The sequence below is a fragment of the Agelaius tricolor genome, unplaced genomic scaffold, assembly GCF_023055355.1.
Source record: "Agelaius tricolor isolate 1412-34295 unplaced genomic scaffold, bAgeTri1.0.p SCAF_8, whole genome shotgun sequence".
NCBI classification, from domain to species: Eukaryota; Metazoa; Chordata; class Aves; order Passeriformes; family Icteridae; genus Agelaius; species Agelaius tricolor.
Window position 1 is genome coordinate 37,619,442 of NW_027269268.1, and position 27,722 is coordinate 37,647,163.

Genomic DNA, 27,722 nt, shown 5'->3' on the forward strand with positions numbered 1-27,722 from the left:
GCCTCTTTGCCTCTTACCCAACGTTCCTAGACTTCTTTTTCCATGGATTTAACAGTATCCTTTTGGAGACCTCAGAATAAATAAAAATCTGACTGAAATTGCCTTTGACACAAGGAGGCCCTACTCCTAATGAAGTCTGAGTAGGTTATGTCAGTTTACTCAAAGATTGAATTTAGCCTCACTGTTTTGTTGGGTCACTGTCACACTGTACTTTATTTTATATTTGCAACAGCCAAGGCCTGGATTGGGAGAGGTAGAAAAGCTCCATGATGAGATGTTACTAAGCATGTGGTTTTTTCAACAGCAGGTACTTTAGAAATTTCTGGGCAATGTGGAGTTTTTATATGAAGATTGGTTAGTATACGTCATTAATTTGTTTGGTTTTCAGTGATAATATTGTTTGGTTAATCCTGATTCTTGATCTTTCTCACAATATTTACAAGAAAATTTAAATTCAAGAAAGGGTTTGTCCAGCCATCTGGCATCCTCTGAAGTTAGAAACCCTGGCCTGGAGGAAAGGCAAATGAGTAACGTAGGAGCAACTAGTTAGCAGAGCACTTGCATCATATTTGTCTAACAGAATACACTAACCTGTAGTTTTATGAAAGTGTAGGAGGTTACTTTTTAGAGATAATATTTTCCATGAACCGTAGAGGGAGAATTTATTTCAGTGTGGAGAATACTTCCTATAAAACTGGAAAAAACCACCCATTTCATTTTTCTCTTAGGGAGCTTGATTGTAATGTTCAAAGTGAATTCAAAGAAAACCTTTGCTTTGATCTGAACACTGTACAATGAGTATTAATGTGAAGATGTTTTTCCTCAGAAGCTGCATTAATCTTCTGTAGTCATGTTTCTCTTGTATCAGACAAGGTTTTGAGGGTAACAGTGGCTGTTTGCTTCACTGCTAATATCAGATAGGCAAATATTTATCAGCTTCTTCCCTCTTGGAAAGGTTTGCTGAATATGTGCATCTTTGGCAAGGCTGACTTTCCAAGCAATGAAACTAATCTTCATATGAGACTTACGTAATTATCACACTGTCATCTCTGTTGAATGGTAGCCAATAATTGCTTTGTATTAATCAATCTTTTTTCCCAAGTTTCTCACCAAGGCTTAGCAGAGTCTGGTGAGAACATATATCCATTATGAAGCTTCTCATGAAGGCCTGTGTCTGTAAAGTACTTTAGTCTCAAAGGATTTTCTGAGAAGTAACATATACTTGGTCTGAGCAATGAACTCTGTGTATGTGAGAGAAAGTGAGAGAATGGAAAAAGATCTGAGAAGGGGATATGAAATATGAAATCTTGGGAGCTTTTCTGGAACCTGCCAACTTAAAGGAAATGTTTTACTTTCAAGGCTTGCAAATTCTCAAAGAGTACCTGTGCTGAGTTTCACACTGCTAATGCTGTTGACTAAATCTTTTAATGCGTTGGCATGATATAATAATCTAATTTGGCAAGCAGTGGTGATGGTAGGTGCAGTAAGGAAACAGAAATCAGGCCTTGGGGAGAAGAGAGGGAAGGGGCATGAGAATTCTAAATCTGATTACCAGTTACTTGGAAAATTTTAGCTTATGAAGTCTAAGCAAATGTCTGCCTTGACTTCACCAAGGCTTTTGACACTGTCTCTCACAATGTCCTCATAGACAAATTCAAGAAGTGTGATCTGGATGAGTGGACAGTGAGATGGATTGAGAACTGGTTGACTCCAGAGAGTCACAATCAGTGACACAGGTTCTGGTTGGAGGCCTGACACTTGCGGTGTCCCCCATTATTCAATATTGGGAGTTGTTTAACTTATTCATCAATGACTTGCATGAAGGGGCAGATGCCTCCTCAGCAAGTTTGGTGATGACCCCAAGCTGGGAGGAGCAACCAATACCCCAGAGTGCTGTGCAGCCCTTCAGAAGGGCCTTGCCAGGCTGGAGAGATGGGCAGAGAGGAAATTGAGCAAAGGGTCCTGCACCTGGGGAGGAGTGACCCCATGCACCAGCACAGGCTGGGATTGACCTGCTGGAAAGGGAAGGACCAGGGGGTTCTGGTGGGACCCAGCTGCACAGGGAAGGACCTGGGGCTCCTGGTGGACAACAAACTGTCCACGAGCCAGCAGTGTGCCCAGAGGATGAGAAGGCCAATGGTGCCCTGGGGGGCATTAGGAAGAACATTGCCAGCAGGCTGAGGGAGGTGATCCTGCCCCTCTACTCAGCCCTGGTGAGGCCACATCAGGAGTGCTGTGCCCAGCTCTGGGCTCCTCAGGACAAGAGAGACAAGGAGCTCCTGGAGCAGCTCCAGTGGAGGGCAACAAAGATGAGTAAGGGATTAGAGCATCTCTCTTGTGAGGAAAGGCAGAGGGAGCCAGGCCTGTTCAGCATGGAGGAGAGAGAGCTGAGAGGGGAACTCATCAACATCTGTAAGTATATGAAGTGAGGGTGTCAGAGGATGGAGCCAAGCTTATAATGTGTATAGGAGTGATGACAATTGCTTCAGCAGCAACCTACCTTACTTGCTGAGTAATTTAAGCTTGTTCAAAAATGGGCATTTTAATATAGCAAAATGACAGATAACATACCAAATTAGTGGTTGTGCTTACAGACCAGCAGTTACCTAAACAACTTTGATGTTGAAGATACAGCTGAACATACTAAGAGATCTATCTTGGATTTATGTGCTCTTTAATGTTAGATAGGACAAAATAACAGATATATTACACTTGCTTTCAGCATCTGTGTTGTTACTAGAACTGGACGCCAATCTGAAGCCCAGGTATTGTTACAGGCTGATGTTTAATTCAAAGGGATTCAGAGAAGTTTCAGTAATGCTTAGAAAACCTGCCTTCCATCTAAGAACTGGTTTTTAGGGTTGTATTTAAGATCAATTACTGTCTTTATGAGACAAGAGAGTAATGGGATCCAGATGGCCATGTACACAGTAAAAATAAAGGGGAGGTGGGTGTGGGAAGAACCACTGTTGTGACCTGTTCATTTCTAGTCATCTGCTACTAGAGGGTCCATGTCAGGCCAGCTCAACTATCCAGATTTGCAAATATTTTTAGTGGCTCATGAGACCGTTGTGCCTATCAGTAAGACGGAGTTAGCATGGCTAATCATAGCTAAAAGGAGTTAATTCTTTTTTTGTCTTGATACTGTCTATAATTTTACTTTAGGATCTTAATATTCTAAATAATTTCTTCCTTTTTAATGTTTTGTTGTTGTTGTTGTTGTTTGGTTTGTGTTCTGACATTTTTTCCTTTTTTTTTTCCTTTGTATAGGGCACCAATGCCTCTGCTCTGGAAAAAGACATTGGCCCAGAGCAGTTTCCAATCAATGAGCACTACTTTGGATTGGTCAATGTAAGTGGTCGATTTTGATGTTACTTGAAATTTGCTTAGTTCCTTGGTTTGGTTTTGTTTTGTTTTTCTCTCTCCCCTGCTCTTATCAATCTTATTCTAATTCAGGATTGTCTTTTTTTTTAAGTGCTGCTCATGTTGCAATTTTAGGCAAAGTGGGTTGTAAAACTGTATCAGATGTTTGAAGATGGCTTCATACACCCCCAGGGAGAACAGCTCTATGAATATTTCCAGGGATTAGAACATACACTTAAATAAAATTAAAAGTCTATTTTGGTGTAAAATAGGACAGAGGAAGTGATGAAAGTGTGTACAAGTTTAGGTACAGCCTTCTGCATTGGCAACTCTTGGGAGGAGCTTTTTTTATTTGACCAAGGGGAAAATGAGTGAGAAGAGTGTTTAATCACTTGTTGTTCCCATAGAAATGATATAGATATAATAATTTTTTCCATTCAAAATATTAGTCATTCTGCTACTGAGCAGTAAGATAGAGCCCAGATATGGAAATAAACTTAATGAAATCCACTACAATAAATATTTTTCTAACAAGTGGAAATCTTTACTTTGTATTCTAGTTAATTTAGAACACCGCCCTTTTTTCCATGAAGTGTCATGGTGGCTGTGGAAATATATTTCTACTGCAACTAAATGGCAAAATGGCTGGTTTGTGACAGTGACAGAAGTCAGAATTTGAATGAACAGCTAGTTTTGTTGTGATGCACAGGGATTAATCTTGTTTTTAATTCTGCATGGCAGTTTGGGAACACCTGCTACTGTAACTCTGTGCTGCAGGCATTGTACTTTTGCCGCCCATTTCGGGAAAATGTATTATCATACAAGGCCCAACAGAAAAAGAAGGAAAACCTCTTGACTTGCCTGGCAGATCTTTTCCACAGTATTGCTACTCAGAAGAAAAAAGTTGGAGTTATTCCACCAAAGAAGTTCATATCAAGGTTACGAAAAGAGAATGGTAAGTGTAAAACTGAAAGGTATTAATGCATTGATCAAAGAAGTATAAATACATATTGAGCAATGTGATCATATTAATCAGAAACAGAGGTTAGATTTGTAAATTGCTTTTAGTACTTTGTGGGGTGTATTATTATTTTAGCATCTGTGTATATGATATTATGCTTGAAATAACCATAGCAGATTTCATAGGCTCCCAGAGATGTGTGAATTAGTGATGTTTTCACAGCACGGTGGGGCAGACCTTACTGTAGGGTGAGCTAGGGCTCAGAATAGGGTGACACTGCTGTTTTAATTTTTTTTTTTTGTGGAGTATGGCAGAGAGAAACATTGAAGGCAGCTGGCAGTACAGAAACTGTGTGACCTAGGAAGGCTGCAGGCACCACCAATTCCAGAGGAATTGTCTGCAATGGAGGATAAGGAGCTGGGTACACGTGGGGTGGTCAATCCACTCCACATCAGCTGCTGCTCTGGTTCTTGGCAGTGGTGGACACAGTCTCACTTGGTGAAGCATCAGACTCGTTTTGACCATTAAGTTGGCAACAGCTATACTTAATCTTGTAGTAGTTCTGTCTAAGGGATATGAGGAACATCTTGAGAAAGAGAAGCCTGTCAGCTCCATTTTGGCCTGGATTCATATCGGTATGGATGGTATCCTTAGAAACAGAGAGGCTTTGAATGAAGAGACAAAGTATGAGTCAAACACCTGGAAGAAATTGCTTCCTGGTGACAGCATATAAATGGGCAGACTGTTCATTTCAGAGCAGACATTTGAAATCATGAAAAAGTTAACTCTGAGTCATCTAGTGATAAATGCCCCCACACTGTTGGGGATCACTTGTAAAGACTGGATCTTATGTTTTCAGCTTTTTTAAATTAGTGCCAGAGTCAGTGTGTATTACCCTGCTTATATGTCCAGGCTAGACACTACAAAGCCAATGGTTCTGTACAATATTTTCTGAGGAAATCCATGTGAACTTTTTCAGGAGCAGCGAGATAAAAATACACATTTCTGAGAACACACATTCTTTTTTCTTTGACATGGTGGGCGAATTAAACCTTTACTGGAGAAATCTGTACTAAATCACCACTGGGATATTTTCCCCTCTTCCTGCAAGGAATTCATATTGAACAGGACAAGTCTTTTCTCATCAGACTTGTGTGTGAAAAATGAGCTTTGTTAGGTGGTGTTATTATTACTACTTGAAGTGAGTTAACCTTGACTGGCTGCCAGGTGCCCGCCAAGCCTGTCTCTCACTCCTCCTCTTAGTAGGGCGGGAGGAGAAGATAAGAGGAAAAAACCTCATGAGTTGAGATCAAAGTAGTTTAATTAAAAAAAAAAAAAAGCCAAAAATTACATGCAGAAACGAAGGAAAACCAAAAGAGATTTATTCTCTACCTCCCATCAACAGACGATTTCCAGATACTACCTGGGACATAGAGCCTTGGCATGCGTAGAAGTTTGTTTGGAAGAGATATATCTTAATAATGAAAACCTGCCCATCTTTCTCTTAGATTTTAGTGATGAACATGAAGTCACCCAGCACAAAATATGACTTTGGCCAGTTTGGGTCCGCTACCTCACCTATGTCCCCTTCCTAACCTCTTTCACACCCAGTCTACCAGTATTTGGGCAGGATGAGGGACAGCCTTGATGCTGTATGAGTGCTGCTCAGCATCAGCTGAAACACTGGTACATCTTCACCTCCATTTTAGTCACACCTACAAAACACAACATCCTGTGGGCTACTGTGAGGAAAGGTAACTCCATCCCAGACACAGTACACAAATGTGTGTCAGCATCCTATGGCCTCAGTTTTCCCAGCCATGTGGGTTACTGTTAAAACTCTGTGATGCTCCTGAGTGTCTGAGGGGCTCGGAATATGGGGATGGAAGTCAGTGCTGACTAAAGCTAGGCAGTAAGTGTCTAGTGTAAGGAAATAATTTAGGATGAGTCACTCTCTTGCTTACTTCATTGACTGTAATGGGAGCCTACACAACCAACTCCAATGAGTGTAACTATTCTAGACAGCTTAAGTTAGGTGAGATGAAGCTTTCCCCCTAAGTAACTTCACTGAAACCAGGGTGACTGGCTGCAAAACTGTTCTTTGGGATGATTCCAAATACTTTGCTGAGCAAGGGCCAGTACAAGTACTTGGGGAAAAAATAATTTTCTTTCTTTGAGGAAAGGATATTCAGCTGTACAAATCTTGACTCTCTTCTTCACAGATCTCTTTGACAACTACATGCAGCAGGATGCACATGAGTTTTTAAATTACCTGCTCAACACCATTGCAGACATTTTGCAGGAGGAGAAGAAACAGGAAAAGCAAAATGGGAAACTGAAAAATGGCAACATGAATGAAGCTGAAGAGAACAATAAACAAGAACTGACCTGGGTGCATGAGATTTTTCAGGGAACACTGACTAACGAAACTAGATGTTTGAACTGTGAAACCGTAAGCATTGGGATAGATTTTTTTTTGGTTGTTGCCCGTTAATAGGTAGATACATTTTGTATATATAAATATATGAATCTTTTCAGACATCTGAGAATTGTGGATATTCCTGTAGAATTTACTTCTTGAAGTGAGTATATTATTTTCTAAAAATTTATTTTTCTAAGCATTACTTGGCTAATCTCTGCCAAGTTTTGCTGTCCTAATACATATGTCTACAGTTAAAATCCTTGCTAGTGAATCAATACCTTTCCTTATCACTGTAACTTTGAGAGCAGTTATTTACATCATATTTATATAAGTGAAACATTAAGATGTTTTGTGTTAATTCCATCTTAAGAGTCTGACAGGTATACAGAGGGTTCATTTTTAACAAACTGGTTTTTTTTCTCTCCCTAATATTTTCTATAGGATGATGTCAGTTTGAAATCCCTTATGTTTGAGCTACGAGTAAAAATTAATTTTTTGTTGGGAAAACTGATTGCAAGTCTCCTATTGATTACTGTCTTTTTCAAACACATGCTCTTATTGAAAGAGAAAATAAATAATTTTTTTAAATTGTTCCTGTGAGGTTGCATGAAAGAGTACCACAGGAAAAAAATCTTTGGGAAGATCAGTGACACTGACCTTCCACAAAGGTTGGAATTAACATCACTTAACCTTTTCTTGGTAAAGCAAAGTTGATAGGCATCAAGGATGAACTAGTTATCTCAACTCCTGCAGATGATGGAGATTGTGAAGGAGCTTTTGCAGGAAACTCTCTCCATCTGTCTCTAGGCTGTTTCATGAAATAAAGTTTTTAGCAGTAGCTGGTGTTCTGTTCCATACAGCTTGTCCTGGCTCCATGGTGTCACTAAGCTGTTGCAACTGTTGGTGCAGCAATGCTGAGAACTGGGCAAACAAACTGATCTGGCCTAAGAATGATGTACTTTTACTAAGATCAGTACTGCTACTATGGGCTTCCTCAAAAAAAAAAAGCACAGCATTAGATTAGCAGCATTAAGATAGGAAAAGGTGCCCAGAGAAGGTATCTTCAGACAGCCAGCTGAGGTTTACACAACTGAAGTTTGGTGAGATGTACTCTACCCATGTCCTACCAGATGTGTAAAAGAATATAGTCTGATATTTCTAATCATAAAGAATAGTATTCCAAGAAAATATGTGTGGCTTTTCCAGGAACTTGGTCAGAGGAGGATGGTGAGGAGAAGAGATACAATGACAGTAGACGTAAGATGTTGGAGCAAGTTTGGAACAAGCTTGTATAAGTCAACACATGAGAGAGATACTGAAAATTAATTATTCAATCTATTTCAACTATAAAATCTTGGGTAATAGCAAGTTAAAATAAGTGAAAGGTTAGAATTATTTTTTAACTGACGAGCTTCTCTAAATAGTTGTGGCTTAATTCTAAATCATTATCTAATGTTTACTCAGAGAAACTGGTGAAGTGAGGATGTGTCCTTGGGTAACAGCATAACTGCACAATTCTGTGCTTGTAACTCAAAGTGATGAAGCTTTATAGAAAATGGATCTTGTCTGTAGCTTCCTCTGAGTACAGAAATACTGTAAACTACTCAGGATATTTTTCCAGTGTGTTTTCCTTGTATTAGTGTAACTTGAAATCTTGGGAAAATAGTAAAACAGATTGAAAGTTATTCCTTTGCTAAGATATTCATAAGTAGTACGTGAAGAGTCATTCAGATTTCAGCAATTCTTATTCTCACTTACAAAGAGTGCAGTTTGAATCTGGTTTTCCAGCTACCTTTAGTTTTAATCTGTATTATTCTAGCTCTAAGTAGTTCATCTTCCCTTCCAGGAAATATTTGATGTGCAGGAATCAATAACAGAATTCCTAGCTTCTTTGAGGCACTCAGATGGAGCACAATGCCTGCCAAGGACTTTTTCAAGTGTTTAAGTTCTCATGATATTCAGTGTGTCTGACAGAACTCTAGCTCCAGCTGTAGAGACACAATGTTCTCTGAAGCTTTGTTGCTTTATCTTTCAAATTTTAGCTGTATATTTATACTGCAGTTGATTGCTGCCAGTTTTGTGGTTTCCTGTCCTCTGTGGGTCAAGTCACGTCTCAGGGAGGATTTTTGTTTGAAGAACTGCTGTTCATTTCAGTTGGGTGTGCATTATGCCTCTGTACATTTTTGATAATACCAAAATTAATCCAGCCAAACATGTTTCTCTGCATTCAGGTCTGATATGGGCTGTATTCACCAAGGTTCTAGTATCCCTGGCATAGCAACAAATATGAGCTCGAGGTGGTACATAACTATCACATCCACAGCACTGCAAAAATCTGAGTGTGAGGGACTTCTGCCAGAACAATGGATTCATTTCCTCACAGAAGTTCTTGATTTGGACTTCACTATTTTCCCATCTGATTTAGTTATTCTAAAGAAATATAATAGGAGGCAAAAACATGGGGTGTTCATGCAACATTTTATAAAAACATTGTTATTAATATGACTGAATTAATATGCAGTAAGTATTTCTGCAGTCTTTTGACTCAGTTGAAGTATTACAAGAATTAGCCATTTGGATGATTTTTTGTTAATATTACTTCACCTTTAAGATTAAATACTCTTAGTGAAAAATAATTTTCAATGCAAAAATCAGGATCTGTCATTCTGAAAGAATTCAGGCTTAAATCTTTTAGATAAAAACTCCTCAGTAAAATTTTTCCCCTCTTGTTCTGTCTAAAAAAAAGATTGGCAACACCAAAATGATTTTGCAAAATAGCCATTTTTACCTTTAATATTTTAAATTTTTTTAATCAAAATATTGACCAGGAACAATATCCAATGGGGAAATGTAGCTGTCTCAACCAGAAATATAAACCCACACTTTTCAATACTCACTAGAGAGAAAGGATAACATGGTAAAGTATGACTTTTGTGACAGAAACATATTTGGAAATGATCTTCATTGCATCCTTAATAGTGGAAATAATTATGTAAGAATAAAATGTGAATGTATATTGCAATATGTTATACAAAGGGTAAACAAATTTCTGATAATAAAAGAAAGTAGGCTGTGTTACATAACAAGGAAACATACTTAATGCACCAATCCCAGATGATGTAGGGGAGGATGGTTCACCTTTACTGAACAGTAGGCTGACATTGATGGCCCATGGTTGGTGGGATTGGATAAGCGGAGTAGACAGAAGCTGTCTTAAATTATATGAAAGCTGGATTAGTAGAGTTACTAATAAATATCACACTGAACATTAATCAAACTGAACTAAAAAAAAATTAAAGCATTAAAATTAATTACTTTTATGTAAGAGCAATTTGTACAGAAATAAATATCTTTAGCATTTGCTAAAGATATAAGCAGCATTTAGATGTATGGCATCTCTGTTTTACATGTATGTGTTTTGCAACAGGTTAGTAGCAAAGATGAAGATTTTCTTGACCTTTCTGTTGATGTGGAGCAGAACACATCGATTACACACTGTCTAAGGTAAGTGAATGCATCTTTTCAGCAGATAGCTCTAACTGCTAGATTTTTCAGGTCTAGTAGGTATAGAAAAGAAAAGTACAATAACATTTAGATTTGAACTTACCCTAAGCAGGAGAAAAAGACTTTAAACGGGATATTTCTTCTAATGACAAAATATACATTACTGTACTTTGCTTTACACCCTTTCTCTTTCAATGTTTCTATTTGAAAGAGGAATATAAATCAACTTTCAGGGAAAATAATTGATTGCTTTGTTGTCTGGAAGAATTGCTGCTGAATTTTAATTGGCTTCATAGAGATTTAAATGTGCTTGTCTTTAAACTTCTACACCAGTGCTTTGTTGATTAAGATTCATAGACATATTAAAAGTTAAGTGTGTGTTTTGCAGAATGAGTTCTAGAGTCCACAGAGGGCAAAATATTTCAAAAGTCTATTTTATTATCAGAAATAGCTTATTCTGTGTCTCATCCTAAAATTATGTGAAGTCTTTTATTCCAAATTTCTGTTCTGCTTCTAGTATATTCCTAACTTAAAAAATCTAGACATCAAAAACTTTTCAGTCTTACATGAGTGATTATCCTGAGAGATTTAAAATGTCCAGAGTTTTGACATTAATACAATAAACCACTACCTATATTTAAGACAATATGTTGCTGTTCTAAGGTAAAGTTTATCAATTGGTCAAACTCCTTCAAAATTCAAAATTGCTATCAAGGTTGAAATTGCATTATTCAGTTATCCTGGAATGCCTAGGAGGGGTTTCCTGGTGTGCCATCCCAAGGTGAGAGTTAAGAAAGAAAGAATGTGAGGTACTATTTCCTGAATCAGAAAGCTTTCTTTTTTATTTACATTCTTGATATTTATCTTCTTGGAAAAGTTTTGTTGGGAATGGCCATTTTATGTAAAGGCAGATTAAGCACTTCACAAAAATACCAATAGCATTTTTTCTACTGAACAGACAGTGACTGTGACTTAAGGCATGTGAGAACTGCATCTGCACAACTGCAACCAGCAAGTGAATGGTGGAGTTGAAAGTGACTCCAAGGAGGTTATCCCCTATTTCATGTTAGAGAGGATGCTTATCCAACCTGTTCCAGAAGATCTTTTCAGCAGTATTATCTTGATAGTCTATCCCAGTCCTTTTTGTTCTTTGGTACTAATAAGTTTTTCCTGCTGTGTAATATGAATCTTTGGTGTTTCAGTTCAAGCCAATTTCTACATGCCCTGTGTACTTGGGACATAAGCCAGGGGTTGCCCCCATTCCCCTTCAGTAGCCTTTTACATACAGGAAGAATGTAATCACTTTTGAAAAAAATTTAAACAGCCTAAGGTCATTCAACTTCTCCTTCTTAGGCTATCTTCTCTGGATCTCTACACATGTTTATTACTCTTCAGCCTTCTCTCCTATTGCACCTCTCTCTTCAACTCTGTTTCTTGAAGTTGCTGTCTAGAACAGGACATAATATTCCAAGAGAGATCAATACAATCCTGAGAAGAATGAATGCCCTAAGTCTCTTTATGCATTCCAGTGTAGAGCCTTTACTCCAACATCATGACATGCATTTTGAAGTTTATCCATTGCTCCTTTTGGAAATAAAAGAAAGCAAAATCCCAATTTTTCTTTTCTTGAGGTGGTACAGGCCATTATTTACTATTTAGATTGAACAGGAGGAGAGTTATCACCTCTCATCTATTCTATTGTGTTTTATGTTAGCAACATTTCTACTTCTGTTTAGAAAACATATATTCAGTTAGAATATGGATTTCCTCTCATTACTGCTGGTATTATGCATTATTACACAAAATGTAAGTGCTTTTGTGGTTTCTTTCAATGGGAACATCCAAGTTATTACTCTTTTTGCAATCTTTGCTGTTTCCTTTTTTTTAACAACTGCTTTGCTGTGTCCTAATAGCTTTAAGGGCTGCTGCATTTAAAAGGTCAAATACAGAAAACCTGTGCAAGATAACATTTAAGTATAATGAATCTCTTTACCACCACAGATGACTGTTCTTTTATTTCTGTAGTTTTTCAAAATGTAAAAAGTCCTTGTGTGCTCAAGATGTCTAAATGACAGAAAGAATACAAGCCTCTGGCACAGGATAGACAGCTGGGCCTGAAGCAGTAAAAGTCGTATAACAAATATAGTATGTATCCATTGTTTTTATTTCCACTTGGAGTTGCAATGTTTATCAGTCAGTTTGATCCTGACTGGTGTAATAATTGATATTACACTAGTAATTCTCTCATCTCCTAAAACACAAAATTAATACTATTTACGCATATAAGCAATAGGAAGCATCCTTCACACTGTAGCAGAGAGGCTGTGGAAGCACAAGGTCAGTGATAAGTTGGTACATCTTGAGCAGGTATATTTAAAAATTTCTTTTTCTTACTAAAATAACATATAAACAGAATGCAGATTGGACTATTAATGGAATAGGAGAGAGTTAGACAAATCTTGAAACTAGCTTTGCAGGTCTAGAGAAGAGTTCTGCAAGGCTGTGGCTCTAGCACATGCAGACTTTGGGAACTCCAGTCAGTGATCTGTTGTTTTTAACTGTTCAACATCTATTAGAAGTGCCATGCTGAAAATTCTTGATTGCTGAAAGAGTTACTGAAGTTGAAATTATTTCAATACTAACCATTTTTCAGTGAAATATTTTATTCTACTACTACCAAGAATAGATACCACAATGCTACTAATAAATAAATAAATACTACTAATAATAAATAATAATACTAATAATAGATATTAATAGCATCAGAATAACCAGTATATTTTAAAAGGAATTCAGAAACTCTTTGAGTTTAATTAACTTCCATGGGAGACTTAGAATAGAACAAACCAATATCTATCAAATTCCTACCATCTGCACATGATTGTTCATGTTAGAAAAACATTTTTCCTTGCTTCACTTTGAGATGAGAAGACAACTAATAAATTCCCCAAATTTGTTTGCTTTTTTTTAAAATTGAGACTGCAGGCTTTGAAAATAAATATGAGACTCTTTCTCTAACAGCCAACCTAAAACTTTCACAGGCACATTCTACTGAGTCTTACATTCCCTGCACATATAACTCATCTTTAATATTTTCTAAAATTTCAGCTCTTCACTTACCTGAAAGGTTACCATGCTTTTCAGAGGAATTGGCTGAATTAAATTAATTTTATGTTTAAATTCAAATGTGAAATCACATATTGAGATCAGTATTTACCACTGAAGCAAATCCTTCCTAGTAACGTTTTCTTTTCTTTTAGATAAAAAATAGTACTTATGATCAAAATTCAGCTGTAACTTATCTTTCAAAATATGTATTTTTTCTAAATTTCAGCTTTTTCTCCTCAGTGTTAAGACCTTACAAAGAAAATTAATCAGTAAAAGTAATCTCAGTTTTTAAAAATATTATGCAGTCATATGAAGTGCTTCTTTGTCATGCTCTGTCAACCTTAAGCTTTTATGAAGTTAGGTAATTAACTTCTAATATCTATGCCCTAGCAAATTATGTAGTCTTCATCTCTCCCACCTACCCCTATAGTGATGATGTCAGGAAGAAATAATCATCCAGAATCCTCCCTTTGCCTTGTAAGACAATTCTGGTGCTGCCTAGTGTGAGAGCAGGCTAAAGTTGCAGACAGTGGGGTTTCAGCCTCCATGAATGTGAATTGCAATGATAGAAGTGAATTTATTTGTGTCTGAATTTGCCTGGAGTTCAGAAGCCTGTCAGGTACAAGGTAGGGACACTCAATAAGACAGTTCTGGAATTCTGATATAACTATTTAGGGCCCAAAGTCACAGGAAAACCCATGTGTTTAAAATGGAAGATAGGTGCTTATATCTGCATTCACAGTTCTCAAAACTCCTGCTCAGCTGCAATGTAACACAAGAGATGACAAAAATAATTACTGGGATTTTTTTACAGTTAAGTGGTGTTAGGTACCTTAAATTTTGCTCCAAAGCATATCAGCACTGTGACTTCCAGCAAATCTTTTCTGTGAACTGAGAGATGCTATCAGACCAGCTTTCCACTGCCTTTGTCACTTTAAAAGCTCAATCCAGAAATATCTCCAAGTGTATTTACTTGATCAGGATTTACAAAATTTTCTATACCAGCTTCCATTTCCTTTTTTAGAAAATGGAAAAGTATAATCTATAAACTTCTGGATAACTGTTAAAAAGGTTAGAGGATGCAGGAAACTAAGTTCAATTTATTTCTTCTTTGTAAGATGATTCAAACCTTTCTTATGGAAGAAGACCATAAAACGTGAGATATCAGGGGATGGCAGAAGTGCGCTTAAAATTGCTTTATTCTGCAAATAATTTAAAAAGAAATAGAATGAATTGAGTGATTATACCCAAATCTGGGCAGCACCTTTATGTGAGAGACCAGAGAGGGGTCCCATTTTGGGACACCTGACCTTTATTTGTATCATACAGAGGGCCTCAACTCCCAGTATAACTTGTCATAGCAGCCAGATACCCTAACTCCGTTTGCAAACCCCAGTACAGTCACTTCAGATGCTTTAGAAAACTGGAATGGGTGAAGATTTCATCCTGTGTGTCTTTTGGATTCCAGTTCATCAGCCCAAGTAAATGTATTCATATCCTTAAAGAACTGATGATTGTATTTTTTTTACAGAGACTTCAGTAACACAGAGACACTATGTAGTGAACAGAAATACTACTGTGAAACTTGCTGCAGTAAACAAGAGGCACAGAAGAGGTAAGCAAAGAGCAGGCTGTTTCACCATGCTCCTCCTGGGCTCTGGCAAACTTACTCCTTGATATTTATTTTGTTTAAATACCTAGAAACCTTTCATCCTAAATGCATTCTCTGTGTGGATGAGAGAGCCTGCAGACAGATTTAAAGGCCTGTGTCTTAGTCTAGAGGCTACTTCTAGTTGATTATTGTTACTTACAAAGTGCTTTTATAATGCAGCCATTTGCTTATAAAGGGAAGAGAGAATGGCTTTGAACTGGTCAGGTGTTCATCATATGCATTCTTAATGGTTTCACAGGATGAGAGTAAAAAAACTGCCAATGATTCTTGCCTTACACCTCAAGAGATTCAAGTACATGGAGCAGCTGCACAGGTACACGAAGCTGTCCTACCGGGTCGTGTTTCCCCTGGAGCTGCGGCTCTTCAACACCTCTGGCGACGCCGTCAACCTGGATCGCATGTACGACTTGGTGGCTGTAGTTGTTCACTGTGGAAGGTGAGGCGCCTCCATGTGTGTCACAGGCTACTGGCAGGTGTTGGCCAAGGGCTGAGCTACCCCTCACACAATATGGGGAGGATGGACTTAAAGCCTGCTGCTGCATGGACTTGCATGTGTCTTGGGCTGGACCATTTAACCAACATCCCTCATAGTAAATCAATACTTGTTTAAGAAATAATGTCTCAGGTCTCCAAAAGTCACAAGTCTGGCTTAAATTGATGAAACTACCTCCTTCCTCACAAGACCCCTTAAAAAAGTTGGGAGCCAGGACTCTGTGAGGGCCAAAGACTCTCATCATGTCATCTGTTGTGAGACCTACACGTCATCGTGTAGGTCTCACAACAGATCATTTTGGTCCATTTTCCCCCCTATACTTAGTTCTTGCACTTTTAAATGCATTTGATGCCTACCATGAGCAACTTGTTAAGTGTTCTGTAGGATAATTCGCTAAATGGTCCTGGCACAGATGAAAATAACACCTTTAGCTTTCAGTTGATTAGCTTTGCAACAACTTAAAATAAAAATGGAAAGGACTAAATGTCTAGAGTACCACCACAGGTGGATTTACCATGATTTTTATAACATTTAGTTATAATTCTGCATTCATAAAGAAATGTGACTTTTCAAAATGGACTCAATAGTACATTCTAATATTTTGGGTTTTTGTTTTGCTTTCTAGTGGACCTAATCGAGGGCATTACATTACTATTGTGAAAAGTCATGGATTTTGGCTCTTGTTTGATGATGACATTGTAGAGGTCAGTATGCTGAAGGTCATGAGCACAATTGGGTAGAGACCACCAGTCTACAAAGCCACAGTTTGGTTGTAATGTTTATTTCAATTCTGTTAGGAAAAAAGATTGTAAACAAAATTATTAGTCCTGTAGTTTGTGCTCTGTCAGTGTCAGAGGGATTTTTTAATTTCATAGAAAGATCAAATGTTTTTAATACCAGACTTAAAGAGTTTAATTTTGAATGTTTTCTATATCTAAAAAAATATATTTAATTCATTAAAACCGTGTCACTTGGTAAAATTGAACTAAGTAAAGCTAGTATTGCTGTAGAATTTTCAGTTTTGAATAGGGAAGTTACAAGAAAGTCTGAATTGTGTTGTTGATCTGGGATTGCCTGAATGTAGATTAGAGTAGAATCTGTCCCACAGCTATTGCAGATTCTGTCTGAACACTCTGAAATTCATTCTTATGCAAACCCTTTTATGTCATTGTGGCCCACTGACAAAACTGGGGTTTTGAGTCTGATTTCCCAAGTGGTAAGGAAAGTAAGCACTGGGATGCTGGATGGGGCAAGTCTTGAGGAAGATTTCTGAAAATCTGAGAAAGATGGGATCACATGGTCACATTTATGTGTTTTAACAGTGTTTATTACTGCATTCCAAGGAATCTCTCTGTTACTGGAAAAAGCCTAATTCAGTTATGTTCAGTGACAGAAACATGCCTATGAATTTCATGAGTGAGATCAGCAATAATCAGCCCCTAATCTTTACCCTTTCATGGCTTAAATTGCAAACAGAATTTGCTAATTGCAGTAATTTAATCTGTACTTAGTATTTGTTTTATCTAACAGCATATTAAAAATATTTATTTTGCAGAAAATAGATGCTCAAGCTATTGAAGAATTCTACGGTCTGACCTCTGATATATCAAAAAATTCAGAGTCTGGCTATATTTTATTCTACCAGTCAAGAGAGTGACTTGGCAAGCCGTGGTGACTGCGCACAAGGATGCTGCACGCAAAGGAAGGCACCAGCTCCCCCGAAGTGACTTTTACACAGCCCACATCTCGGATGGTTGAACAACAACACACTGTCTCCTGTTCCATGGTTTATGTGATGCTGACTGTAACCGTCCATTCTTGACATTCAGAACTTTGTTTTGGGGGGGCGTGGGTTGTTTGTAGTTTTTAAGTCTGATTGAAGAGCTAATTGAAGTCAGATTTTAGTGGAATTTATATGGACTAACATTTACAGATAATAAGATTTGGATGTCAACTGTTAAACCCAATCCAGCTAGAGTAGTATTTTATATGAAAGTGTTCATTACATTTAGGACAAAATTATTTAAAACTTTCTAGATGGTTTTGGAGTGTGTTGATTTACGAAGCATTCCTTTAAATACATCCTGACATATACTTACCCCTTTTAAGTGTAAGGAAAAGAATCAGTTTCATGTTTATTTGAGTTGTGGTTGTATAGGGGATTTTTTTACATGTTACTCTGCTGCAGAAAAGATATTCTTCCAAAATAATTTCAATTTTGATTGTTAAAAACTTTCAGAGTGTAACCACAGACCTAAAATTCACATAGAGGGATTTAAATTACACTGGAACTAAGTAATTCTGTATGTTCAGCCACTTTGTCATGAGATAGTACAGATGAGGTGAGATTTCAGAATTTACAGAGTACTGGAATAAAGGGAGTAAGATCGCACATATGATACAGAGATAAGTTGCTTTTAAAAAGATTGAGCTTGCATTTTTGTTAAAATTATATAGATTGTTTACTTGGATTGTGTTGTGATTGCAACACTGCTCACATGTAACATATCCATCAGGACTGAAATTATGCAGTCCATTTAAATAAGCATTGTTTGTACATATGACACAACTTGATCCTGCAATTTTCTAAATACCTGTAGGTCCCATTTTCATTTCTCAAGACAGAGTCAATTTCTTAGAAACATGATACATAGCAACCACTAGTGTACATGCTATCATGTATATATCATCCTTAACATTTTGGTCATATTTGACAGAGTTTTGTCACCACAGAAACAGATAGGGATCTGGAGTGCTTGATTTCAAAATTAGTACAAAAGACTAAGTTTGTAATTTTTCTGGATTAATTTGGCTGGCACGTGTCATGCACTGGCTAATAAAATTTCTGAATTCACCTGAATACCTGAATTTGGCAAAGAATAAATGTAGAAGAAAGTATCAATAAGGTTTGAGAAGGGATTGATAGTGGCTTGAGTCAGTGGTCATGCTGGGTAGCTACCTTCTTCAGTTTGCCACTTCCACTCCATTATACAATTCTTGAACTTCAGTAGCAAAAATCCTATTCCAATGACATAACAGCAAAAACACTCTTCTTTCTCTTCATGGGGACTGACAGTTCTAGTATTTATAAGGAAATATTCTCACCCCACAAAATTTATTTCTACCTGTTACATTTTATTCACTCATTATGTATTTATCAGACAATGTTGATTTTTGTCTTTTTTCTTTAAGAAGCCTGCCTGACACTTTATGCCCAACACTCCCTTTCAAGAAATGGCTTCTGAAGTTCAGCTGCATCTCATATTTTAGTCTTCTGTAGAAAAGATAATAGTGTTTTTCATTGTTCTCTACTGTGAATGTGAAATATCTTTTGTGAAATATTGGTGAAAATTAAGTAGCTTCTACTGTGACATCATTTGAAGTTCAGCTGGATTTTTCAATGGCCATTTTGTAAACTAAGGCAATGTAGCACTTTACACTAAATGAGAAACAGAAGTGGACTTTTCAGCAAAGATTATTTGTGATTTATCATGTTATTATACTGATGCAAGAAGGGAGAAATAGAATGTAACCTTAGAGGACTTAAGTGAATGAGAGTAGTGGTCTACAGAGATCACTCACATGAATGAAGGCTGGTATGCAGGCTGAAGACAAGCATTAGGATGCAGCCCTTATTCTTTTATTGATGTTAGAATGAAATGTACTGTCTCTAATACAGAAGATAGATATCTTACAGCAGACTTCAACTCCCACTGAGACCCAGGAGCTTTTCCACTGAAAAGCTAATCCTGCAAATCCCTCTTTAATTGATTTATTTACAAACATTCAGAATTTCTGTATAAAAAGATAAAAATGACTGGCCTTTTAAAATGGATAAGGTTTCCTTACTGTGAATGAAATCACTTTCTAGATCAGCATTAATCAATGCTGGACCAAAGGTCTGTATTTTGCAGTTCACTACTGAACATTCTTACAGCATTATTTTGTTTTAAAAGATTCAAAAAATCAGATATTCTTAAGGTCATAATTTGAATCTTCTGGGCTCATGTTTTTATGAAAAGTAAATTTTCATAAAATAATTTTTAAATCAGTTTAATTTTAGGAAACATATTCCTTATTTCAATAGACCTATGGACAAATTGGTTTTAAAAATGTTAATAGTTTGAATTCATATTTAAATGCTAAACTGCAGAATAATAATCTATTTTTCTCCACTGCAAGACAGCTTTAGATTGTAAAACATACAGATCATTGCAGTAAGTTATTGAGAGGAAAATTACTAGAATAAGCTGTTTCACAAAGTATGAAAAAGCATTTTTAATTCATGCTGGCCCATGGAAAGATCACAGCACTAGTATCATGCCAGTCCAGCATCAGTAGTCTGACATCAGCTCTGAAACATTGTGGAATACACAGTTCATATTAACATTGGCTAAACTAAGGAGCATTTTCTTTTGATTAACAAAGTTGTGGTCACAATTCTGTAAATTGGATCCAGTCTCCAGTGTGCTGAATGTCTTGACTTCAGTCCAAAAGCTGTCTGTCACAGCTGTATGAATTGTGCCAGTCTAGGCAGAGGAACTCTATGTGAAATTAAGCACATTCACTCAAGTTTTGCAGGACTGGGATCCCCACAGGATCAGTCTTATGGTGTAAAGTTTTTCAGTTGATTAAATAAAGCATAATCCTTTTTCTCTTATGCTTATGCATAGATTTCCAGTCCCTTATGAAATAATGGAAAAATACCTAAGACAATAAAAGACTTTCAGCTAGCAGCTAGAAAACAAAATGCTAGCACAGATCTCTAATACTATTGTGTGCTTCCCTAAAATGACTACATTTTATGGTGTCAGGTTCTAGGTATATTAGGTCTAACAACAATTGGAGTATTCCAATTGTTTCCCATGCTGTTGCTGAGATGTACTGTCCATTTATAAATACTATTATGATGTTCTTTATTTAGAAAAAACCTCATTTTTGTCTTGTCTGTGTTTCCACAGCACTGCAGTGCTGATGAATCAGTTATCTTACAGGATGAGCTCAGAACTCAGCTTCTGTATTTCCAAGAACAGGCTGTCGGGATTTTATGGAATTTCTAATGAGGTGACATAGCAGAGGGAGGCAGAAGAGTGGAGTGATGGAAAAGCCATACCAATGAAACAGAACACTTTTTTGAAATTAGGTCCCAAAATTACTCCTGTCAATTCTATTTTAACAATTTAGTTACCTCAGAGTGCTAGATTATGTATGAAAAGTTTTGTTCCTTTAGCAGTTGGAGTAAAGAAAACAAAGTAGGAGTTCCCTTCTTATCAGGTTTAGTATAAATTCAACTGAAATTCACCTTACACGATGGGTCCTAAAGTGTTACCACAACCTTTTCTCTTCAGACATTACATTTCAGTCACTCTTCTGTTCCAACATCATTTATTGGCATCTGAGCTGACAGCTTGCAGCTGCCAGTGATTTGATGCCTCTCAACAGCAAACCCTTTTTGTTTTATCTCTTTTTTGCTGCATGTGGCTGATAGTTGTGAGCAGTGTCTTACAGCTGAATGAATACTAGAAATTTTATTAAGTTTTGGCTGTGTACCTGTTCTTTGCTAATATCTTTTAGAAGGGTTTGTTTTAATTTATTTTTCTTTTGTTGGTCTGTTACTGTATTTGTATAATAACTTATGTGGTTAATACTATTTGTTTTGCTTTAATTTTTTTGTATTTTTTTAAATGTAATCAACCCAAGCACTTTAAGCAACAATGTCAATCTTGTGAAATTCCAATCAGCTTAATATTTTGCCTTTGTCTCACTGCTTTTGGAACTGTTTGCTTGTGATCCAATATCTCTAGTTACAACTCAATTTCCATTTTTAGGCTTGTAGTCCTAGCTGGGTTGTAAAATTGGAAAGCCCAAGCATTTTCATTGTTCTTGTATAAAAAGTACCTGATGAGTTGCACTCTGCACATTTCACAGCCTCTTGTGCTCTCTGCCTGCTGACCCATCTGGGGATGACTGCAATACTTCAATCTGTGACACAGTTATCAATGACTAGAATTTAGAAAAGTTCTAGTCCTTACAGGAGAATTCTCTTTTACCAGACACAGAGTCAGCTGTCAGTCAGCTGATAATACAGGTATTGCTCTCTTTGCTGCTTTATAAATGCTCTGTTTGGTCTCAATGGTGAATAATCTGATGAGCCACAATTATTCTTGGCTACTGTGTGTGTGGTGGCAAGGAGAGCAAATTTTTCATCTTTCTTCTCTTCACTTGGGCCAATATGAAGCAAAGAGATAATGAATTAAGATAAATTCTTGTGTAAAATGATGGGTTTTAGAGGGCAGCATCTATGGTGTCCATATCAGAAAGCCAGTGACTTTCTGTGTTGTTAATGCAAGGGTTATTCCTAGTGCTTTAAATACTGTATTTTCTTTGATCAATGAAAAGACCAGAACTTTTTCTTGTTGCATCTGTTCTGATCCTGAGGTGTTTCTTCTCAATTTAACATGGCCCTCACTATGTAAATAGCCCTTGGCAAGGTTTGATAGACACCCATTTAATTTCTTTTCAGTTAGTATGCATTACTTCAAAGAGATTGCTTGAACCTGTCTACAAAATTTATTCAGATAGCACAATTCTTTTGCATACAGGGTCAAATAACACCTATCAGGAGGTATGTGCCCACCTGATGGGACCATCTGGCTGAACCCACACCATTTTACACACTAATGATTCTTAACCCTCTAGGAGGTTTGGTTGCTGGCTTTGCCTGACTGATTTAGTACAAAACTGCAAATAACTCCCTTTATTCATGATCTCTTGCTATAATTCTTTAATAAATTCTGTTTCATTTGGTTATCAAGACTTGGGATTATTGTACTATGTAAAATAAATTAACTTGTGTGTGCCATTCACTGCAGTCAATTTAACAGCCTAGTGCTTCTGATGAAGGCTGTGGCAGGTGGCAAGAATATGAAAAAGTAACTTTTCTGTGATAGCACAGTAGGTCTGTAGGAGAAGCTGGACTGACACACAGCTTCCTAACCTCCATCCTCTAGATAATAGTGACCCTTCTCATAGGATTCCAGAGTGGCAGGACTAAGCCCTTCATGAAAACATCTTGCAGTTCACCAAAACATTGCTTGCTGCAGTAGATAATTAATGAGTATTTGCAACCCCTCTGTCCCCGCTCCCCAGAATCTCATTAATTGGTATACATTCCTTGGAGAGGCTGAGCTTAAACCTCAGCTTTGTGTTTGCACTGGTGTTTTCATGTTTGAAATTGAATTTCATGTTTGAAATGTCCCACACCAGACTCTGGCCACATACTACATTGTTTCCTAGTCCTCTCTCAACTCTCATTCTAACAGCAAGAGCAACATCAGGGATGCCATGTTACAGGTGCCAGTGGTTTTCATAGAGACAATTTTCTAATCTCAGTGGCCTTCATTTAAAAAGACCTAACACAAGCTCCATTATTTATCATGATGCTTTAGGAGTAAAGCCACACATCCTGTATGGATATGAATGTAGGGTAGCAGGAAGAAGAAAGAGAAGAGGATGAAATATGGAAAGGGTTGGTTTTTTTCAGAGGCTTTGAATATGTGTATCAGTTTGTAAATATATAGTCCCTCTCTACCTTGTCAAAATGATGCAATCATAATAAAACTACTTAAATTTTGTGCTAGTTTTTTAAATGGAATAAGAGGTAGCAGAATTATAAAGCACACAGTTGGGGACACACAAATACTGGATTTCTAGTACAGCGTACAATACTCAGTGTATGTGTACAGATGAATATCTGCTCTTTTTAATCATCATGTACATGTAATTGAACCCTGCACCACCTGCAGAACTGTAAGATAAAAATCATGTTGGTTATTAAGGTTGTAACATAAGAAAACAGTATTTTCTCCTGTTAACATGTTTATATTTTACATAAAATAAACTCTGTAGCTGATCTCACTTCCATTCAATTTGCTTTGACTTCAGCTGGAGCCACACTAAGGCTGAGTATTGATGTTGGTTGTTACACAACATGTTTTTGAATGTCAGATGCCTGTGTTCTTACAGATGACAAGACTACTGATGCTTGCTTTTTATTTCATTTAATGTGATCAACACATTTTAAGTGACTTCAGAGAATATTTCACCCCATGGGCTGAGAATATTTCACCCCATTGACTCTGAAGTGTCTTAAAAGAACAAGTTTTGCAAGTAGTTTCTGAGTTGTCTTGGTAGAATATACATACAATTGCATGACTGAGCTGTTAAATCACAACAACATTTGCCTTGTCAATGTTTGAGCTTCAGTGTTTCAGCTAAAACTGAAGAGAATAAAAATCAGCCAGAATTTTTCTACCTTTTACATCAGGAAACAATGAGCCCTTTCAGCCTGGGATTTTACCTGTGACTAATGGAGTGGAAAAGGATTTTGCTCCTGAGGTCTAAAATTTTGTCAAAGAGTTGAAAGGTTCCTGTAGTCTGCTGATTTTCCTTTAGTTGTTCATTAACAAACACAATTTACATTCTCAAAAGTGAGGTAAATAAAAGACTGGAGTTTCTTGCTCCTGTCTAAATGGATTATCTTTATTCCTTCATAATCATTTAAGGAACTGAAATCAAACATAGCTGTCAAACTGCATGTTGCATTTATAGCTAACACTCTGTAAGATTTATGGCACATAAGACTAACAAAGGACTGGGTTGAAAAACATTTCATATCTTACAGTACATGTTTCTTTTCAAATTAAAAATATTTGCAGTACCTTCAAATTTATTCCTGGGTTATTAGGACATAAGCATTTGACTGCAGGATGGAGACAGAAATTTAAAAAACAGGAGATGACTGAACTAAATATTCACAAATCCATTATTTTAAAACATTTTGAAGAAATAGAATTTATGGTGTACAAATAAAGAAACCAAGAAAAAGTTGCCAGTGGCAGGATTCATATTCACTGTATGTGAACTTCACTAGAACTTCTCTCACTTCAGAAATGCACTTTCCTAGAAGCTGTATGATATTTACCTGTATCTCTGTTCCTTACTCTTTTCTATGAATTAGATTAATCATTTTGCATTAAACTGGGTTATGTTCTGTGCACCAGATAACCAGAGAAATGTTAAAAAATATAATTTAATCTGAATTGAAAAGTCAGATATGGTAGGAGAAAATTGTAAAGTTACTCATTTAAATGTAATCACCAGACTTCAAATAATATTTATTAGATATGACTAAATACATGACATAGAAAACCATGTTCCACAATTCTGGAGATATCAATTTCCTTGAGTGCCTGTGTGCCACTTAAAAATTCAATTTTTACCAATTCAAGAAAAATAGGACAACCATTTTCAACACATACACACACACACACACACACACACACACACATATATATGGCAACAGGACATTTCCATTATCTGTTCTGGAAAAAACTTCCTCTTATTAATTTTTTTACAAGTACTTTGAGATCACTGCCTCACCTTGTTAAATTTCACTCACCCTCACTGCCTCCCTGCACAATGCAGAGTTTAACCAGTCACAAACACTTCACCAGGTGCTAATAGTGCATTTCATCTCACCATGAATACAGAAATTGCAAAGGAGTCAACACCCTGGAGTTTGGAGGTTGTCCCAGGATGAATGGAGAGACCTACCAGGATCAAATAAAAGTCAAGAGGCGGAGGCTGATAAAGACTTTTTTCCAAATCACTTCAAGAGTAAAATAAAGAGGTCAATGCTGAATGAAATTTGGAATAAGACAGAGTGAAATAGCCTTTGGATTTAATTCGATACACATATGAAAAGAAATATTCAAGTCATGTACAGAGCAGAACTAAAGATATGGAAACAGAAGATACAGACATCACCCAGTATTGCAAACTAGACATCACAAATGCTTGGAGAGCAATTTTTACTATCAATCACATCACTATGGCTGTAAAGAAGCTCCAGGTAGGTTTGCAGCTTAACAGTGGGATTAGTAATAACAGAATCTGGAATAAAGTTTCTTACAGCATCCTCATAAAAATTCTGGTGAGCAGAGCTGTGATTTCTGTGCAGCTGTAAGACATGGTAATGTGTGGAACACTGCGAACACTGGAGAAGAACTACTACTATTGTTACTGAATGTGTGATTATCTCTGCTCTTTGAAAACAAGTTTCAGGAGCAAAATATAATCTTAAATTTTATTTATTCACTAATCATGTAATTCTCACTGTTGTTTATGAAGCAATTTTCATCCTCAAGGTAGTTCACCTGATAATCAAATAAACTTTCAAGTCTTAATTTCGTGAAAATGGTAGAAATTGGGTAATGTGTACCAAAATCCTGATATATTTTAGATAACTTCAAATTGAGCTGAATCTGGCCACCACTCAGCTAGAACAGTTGAACTGTAGGAATATTTTCACCAGCTCCTCAGTAGCTACCCTGATGATCTCTTCACTTCTGGTGATGCCTGGAGAGGCTACCTAGAACAGAGGCTAGACAGAGCTAAAGGATAAAGGTAGGTATTTATTGAAAGGCTTTCACAAGGTACACCCTGGGCAGTGCAGGAGTCTCACAGAGACTACATCCAAGATGGACTACAATCACGAGTTTTTCAGACAGGTAGAAGTTTGGTCTATTTGCATATCAGAGGTTAATTGTCCAATTACACCTTTGGCCAATGTAATCACATTCCTCCAGTTTGCTCCCCCCAATTCACTTTTTGTTTATGTTTTTTGGGGCCTGAGACAGTAAGGTCTCCTTGAGTTTCAGGTCTATAGAGAAATTGTTTTGTCTGAATAAAATGGGAGAACAGCAGCCAGCAGGCCATGGAGTTTTAGAGTTATACACTAAAGCAGTGCTGTTCTGAAGAATATAAAAGCTAAAACTTAAGGCATCACTGCATGCAGTTCAAAGTGCAGACCCTGTGGCACACTGATCCACTAAAACCTGATGCCTTGCTCTCTCTAATGCAGCTCATCTTGCCTGGAATGCACTGGGCCAGCCGAGGTTACGCAGGAATTTTGTCATTACAGCACTTCACTTTCCAAAGAATGGGTTGGTTTTCTTTTGCCCCTTTGTAATCATTAATTATTACACACTAGCAGAAAATATTAGGTAAAGCAAGGATGATGTCACTTATTTATGGTTTATTTCTCTTTCTTAATTCTGGATGCATATTTTCAGATGAACAAAAGTATTCTGAGGTGAGGTCACAGACTGTTTTAATTCTGCAAGGTGAGTAGTTAAGTCAGAGGCCAGTGTTGACTAAGGCAGCAGCATGACACTTTCTTGCCCATCAGAATATGGCCTTGAGGACAACAAAAAGCCCAAAAGAATTCTTCCCCCTAACCTTTACAACTGTGATATTTTTAAATACTCAAGCACAGGTTGCTAATTCTACTGTTGACATTTATGGGATATTTCTGGGCATACTGCATCACTATCCTGTCATGTTGTTTCAATCAACATTGAATCAACCAAACTTTTGTATTAACATGCTTTAGAGTAATATTCAATATTTATATTAAATTGTATTTTTACCGTGACTTAGAGAACACAGTTCATTTTAACTAAAATTACACATTCATACTTATTTATTGTTCCCAAATGCAGCTACAGAGGATGAGGAAAGACAATCAGTTTATCCTAAAACAAGTGGTACTGCAGAGCACAGACTGTGCCCAGCCAGTGTTTGGTGTGGTAATGGCTGTGAATAAAGGCTCACTGTTTAGTGTCTCTGTTTAGTTGTCATGACACTTGTAAAAGTAATGTACCTGGAAAATGTGTTTCCTTAATATAGTGAATCTCTGGCTCTCACTCTTGTGCAGCCAAACCCCACCTCCAGGCACTGAGCTGAGAACAAACCACTTCATTCATCATGCTCTAAATACAGTTGAACTTTATTTATCCAAAGGTATTTTACTCAAAATCTCTGCAATATGATAATGAGCCATATCTCCCAGGTGAATTTTTTTTCATGAAACCGTGTTAAATTTTAATTCATTATACTATTTCTTAAGGAAAAAACCCCAAGGTGCAGGAACAAGATGGCAGTCCTCTAATAGCATTTTGTACTCTTTACATTGGGGTGTTGGATTTTTACTTCCTATTAGCCATTATGTATGGGCTACATTATTTTTCCTACTACTGCTGAGATTTTGGACAGTATCACCTACTATTCCAGCTCTCCTTGAATGGAAGACCACTTCTCTTCTCTTTCTCCAAGGGATTGCAATGTCAGTCCACCA

At 37.0% G+C, this 27,722-nt stretch overlaps 1 protein-coding gene across 1 annotated transcript in view; it reads left to right on the forward strand.

Moving 5' to 3' along the window:
• The window catches only part of USP46 (ubiquitin specific peptidase 46), a 33,836-nt gene extending 10,396 nt beyond the window's left edge, over nucleotides 1–23,440 (forward strand). The window contains exons 2-9 of the mRNA XM_071432392.1: nucleotides 3,271–3,351; nucleotides 4,105–4,318; nucleotides 6,547–6,776; nucleotides 10,174–10,250; nucleotides 14,890–14,973; nucleotides 15,269–15,466; nucleotides 16,149–16,227; nucleotides 17,079–23,440. Of these exons, the coding sequence (XP_071288493.1) occupies nucleotides 3,271–3,351; nucleotides 4,105–4,318; nucleotides 6,547–6,776; nucleotides 10,174–10,250; nucleotides 14,890–14,973; nucleotides 15,269–15,466; nucleotides 16,149–16,227; nucleotides 17,079–17,180 (1,065 nt within the window). The 3' untranslated portion in view covers nucleotides 17,181–23,440. The remainder of the gene's footprint in view (nucleotides 1–3,270; nucleotides 3,352–4,104; nucleotides 4,319–6,546; nucleotides 6,777–10,173; nucleotides 10,251–14,889; nucleotides 14,974–15,268; nucleotides 15,467–16,148; nucleotides 16,228–17,078) is intronic.
• Nucleotides 23,441–27,722: the final 4,282 nt, after the last annotated feature.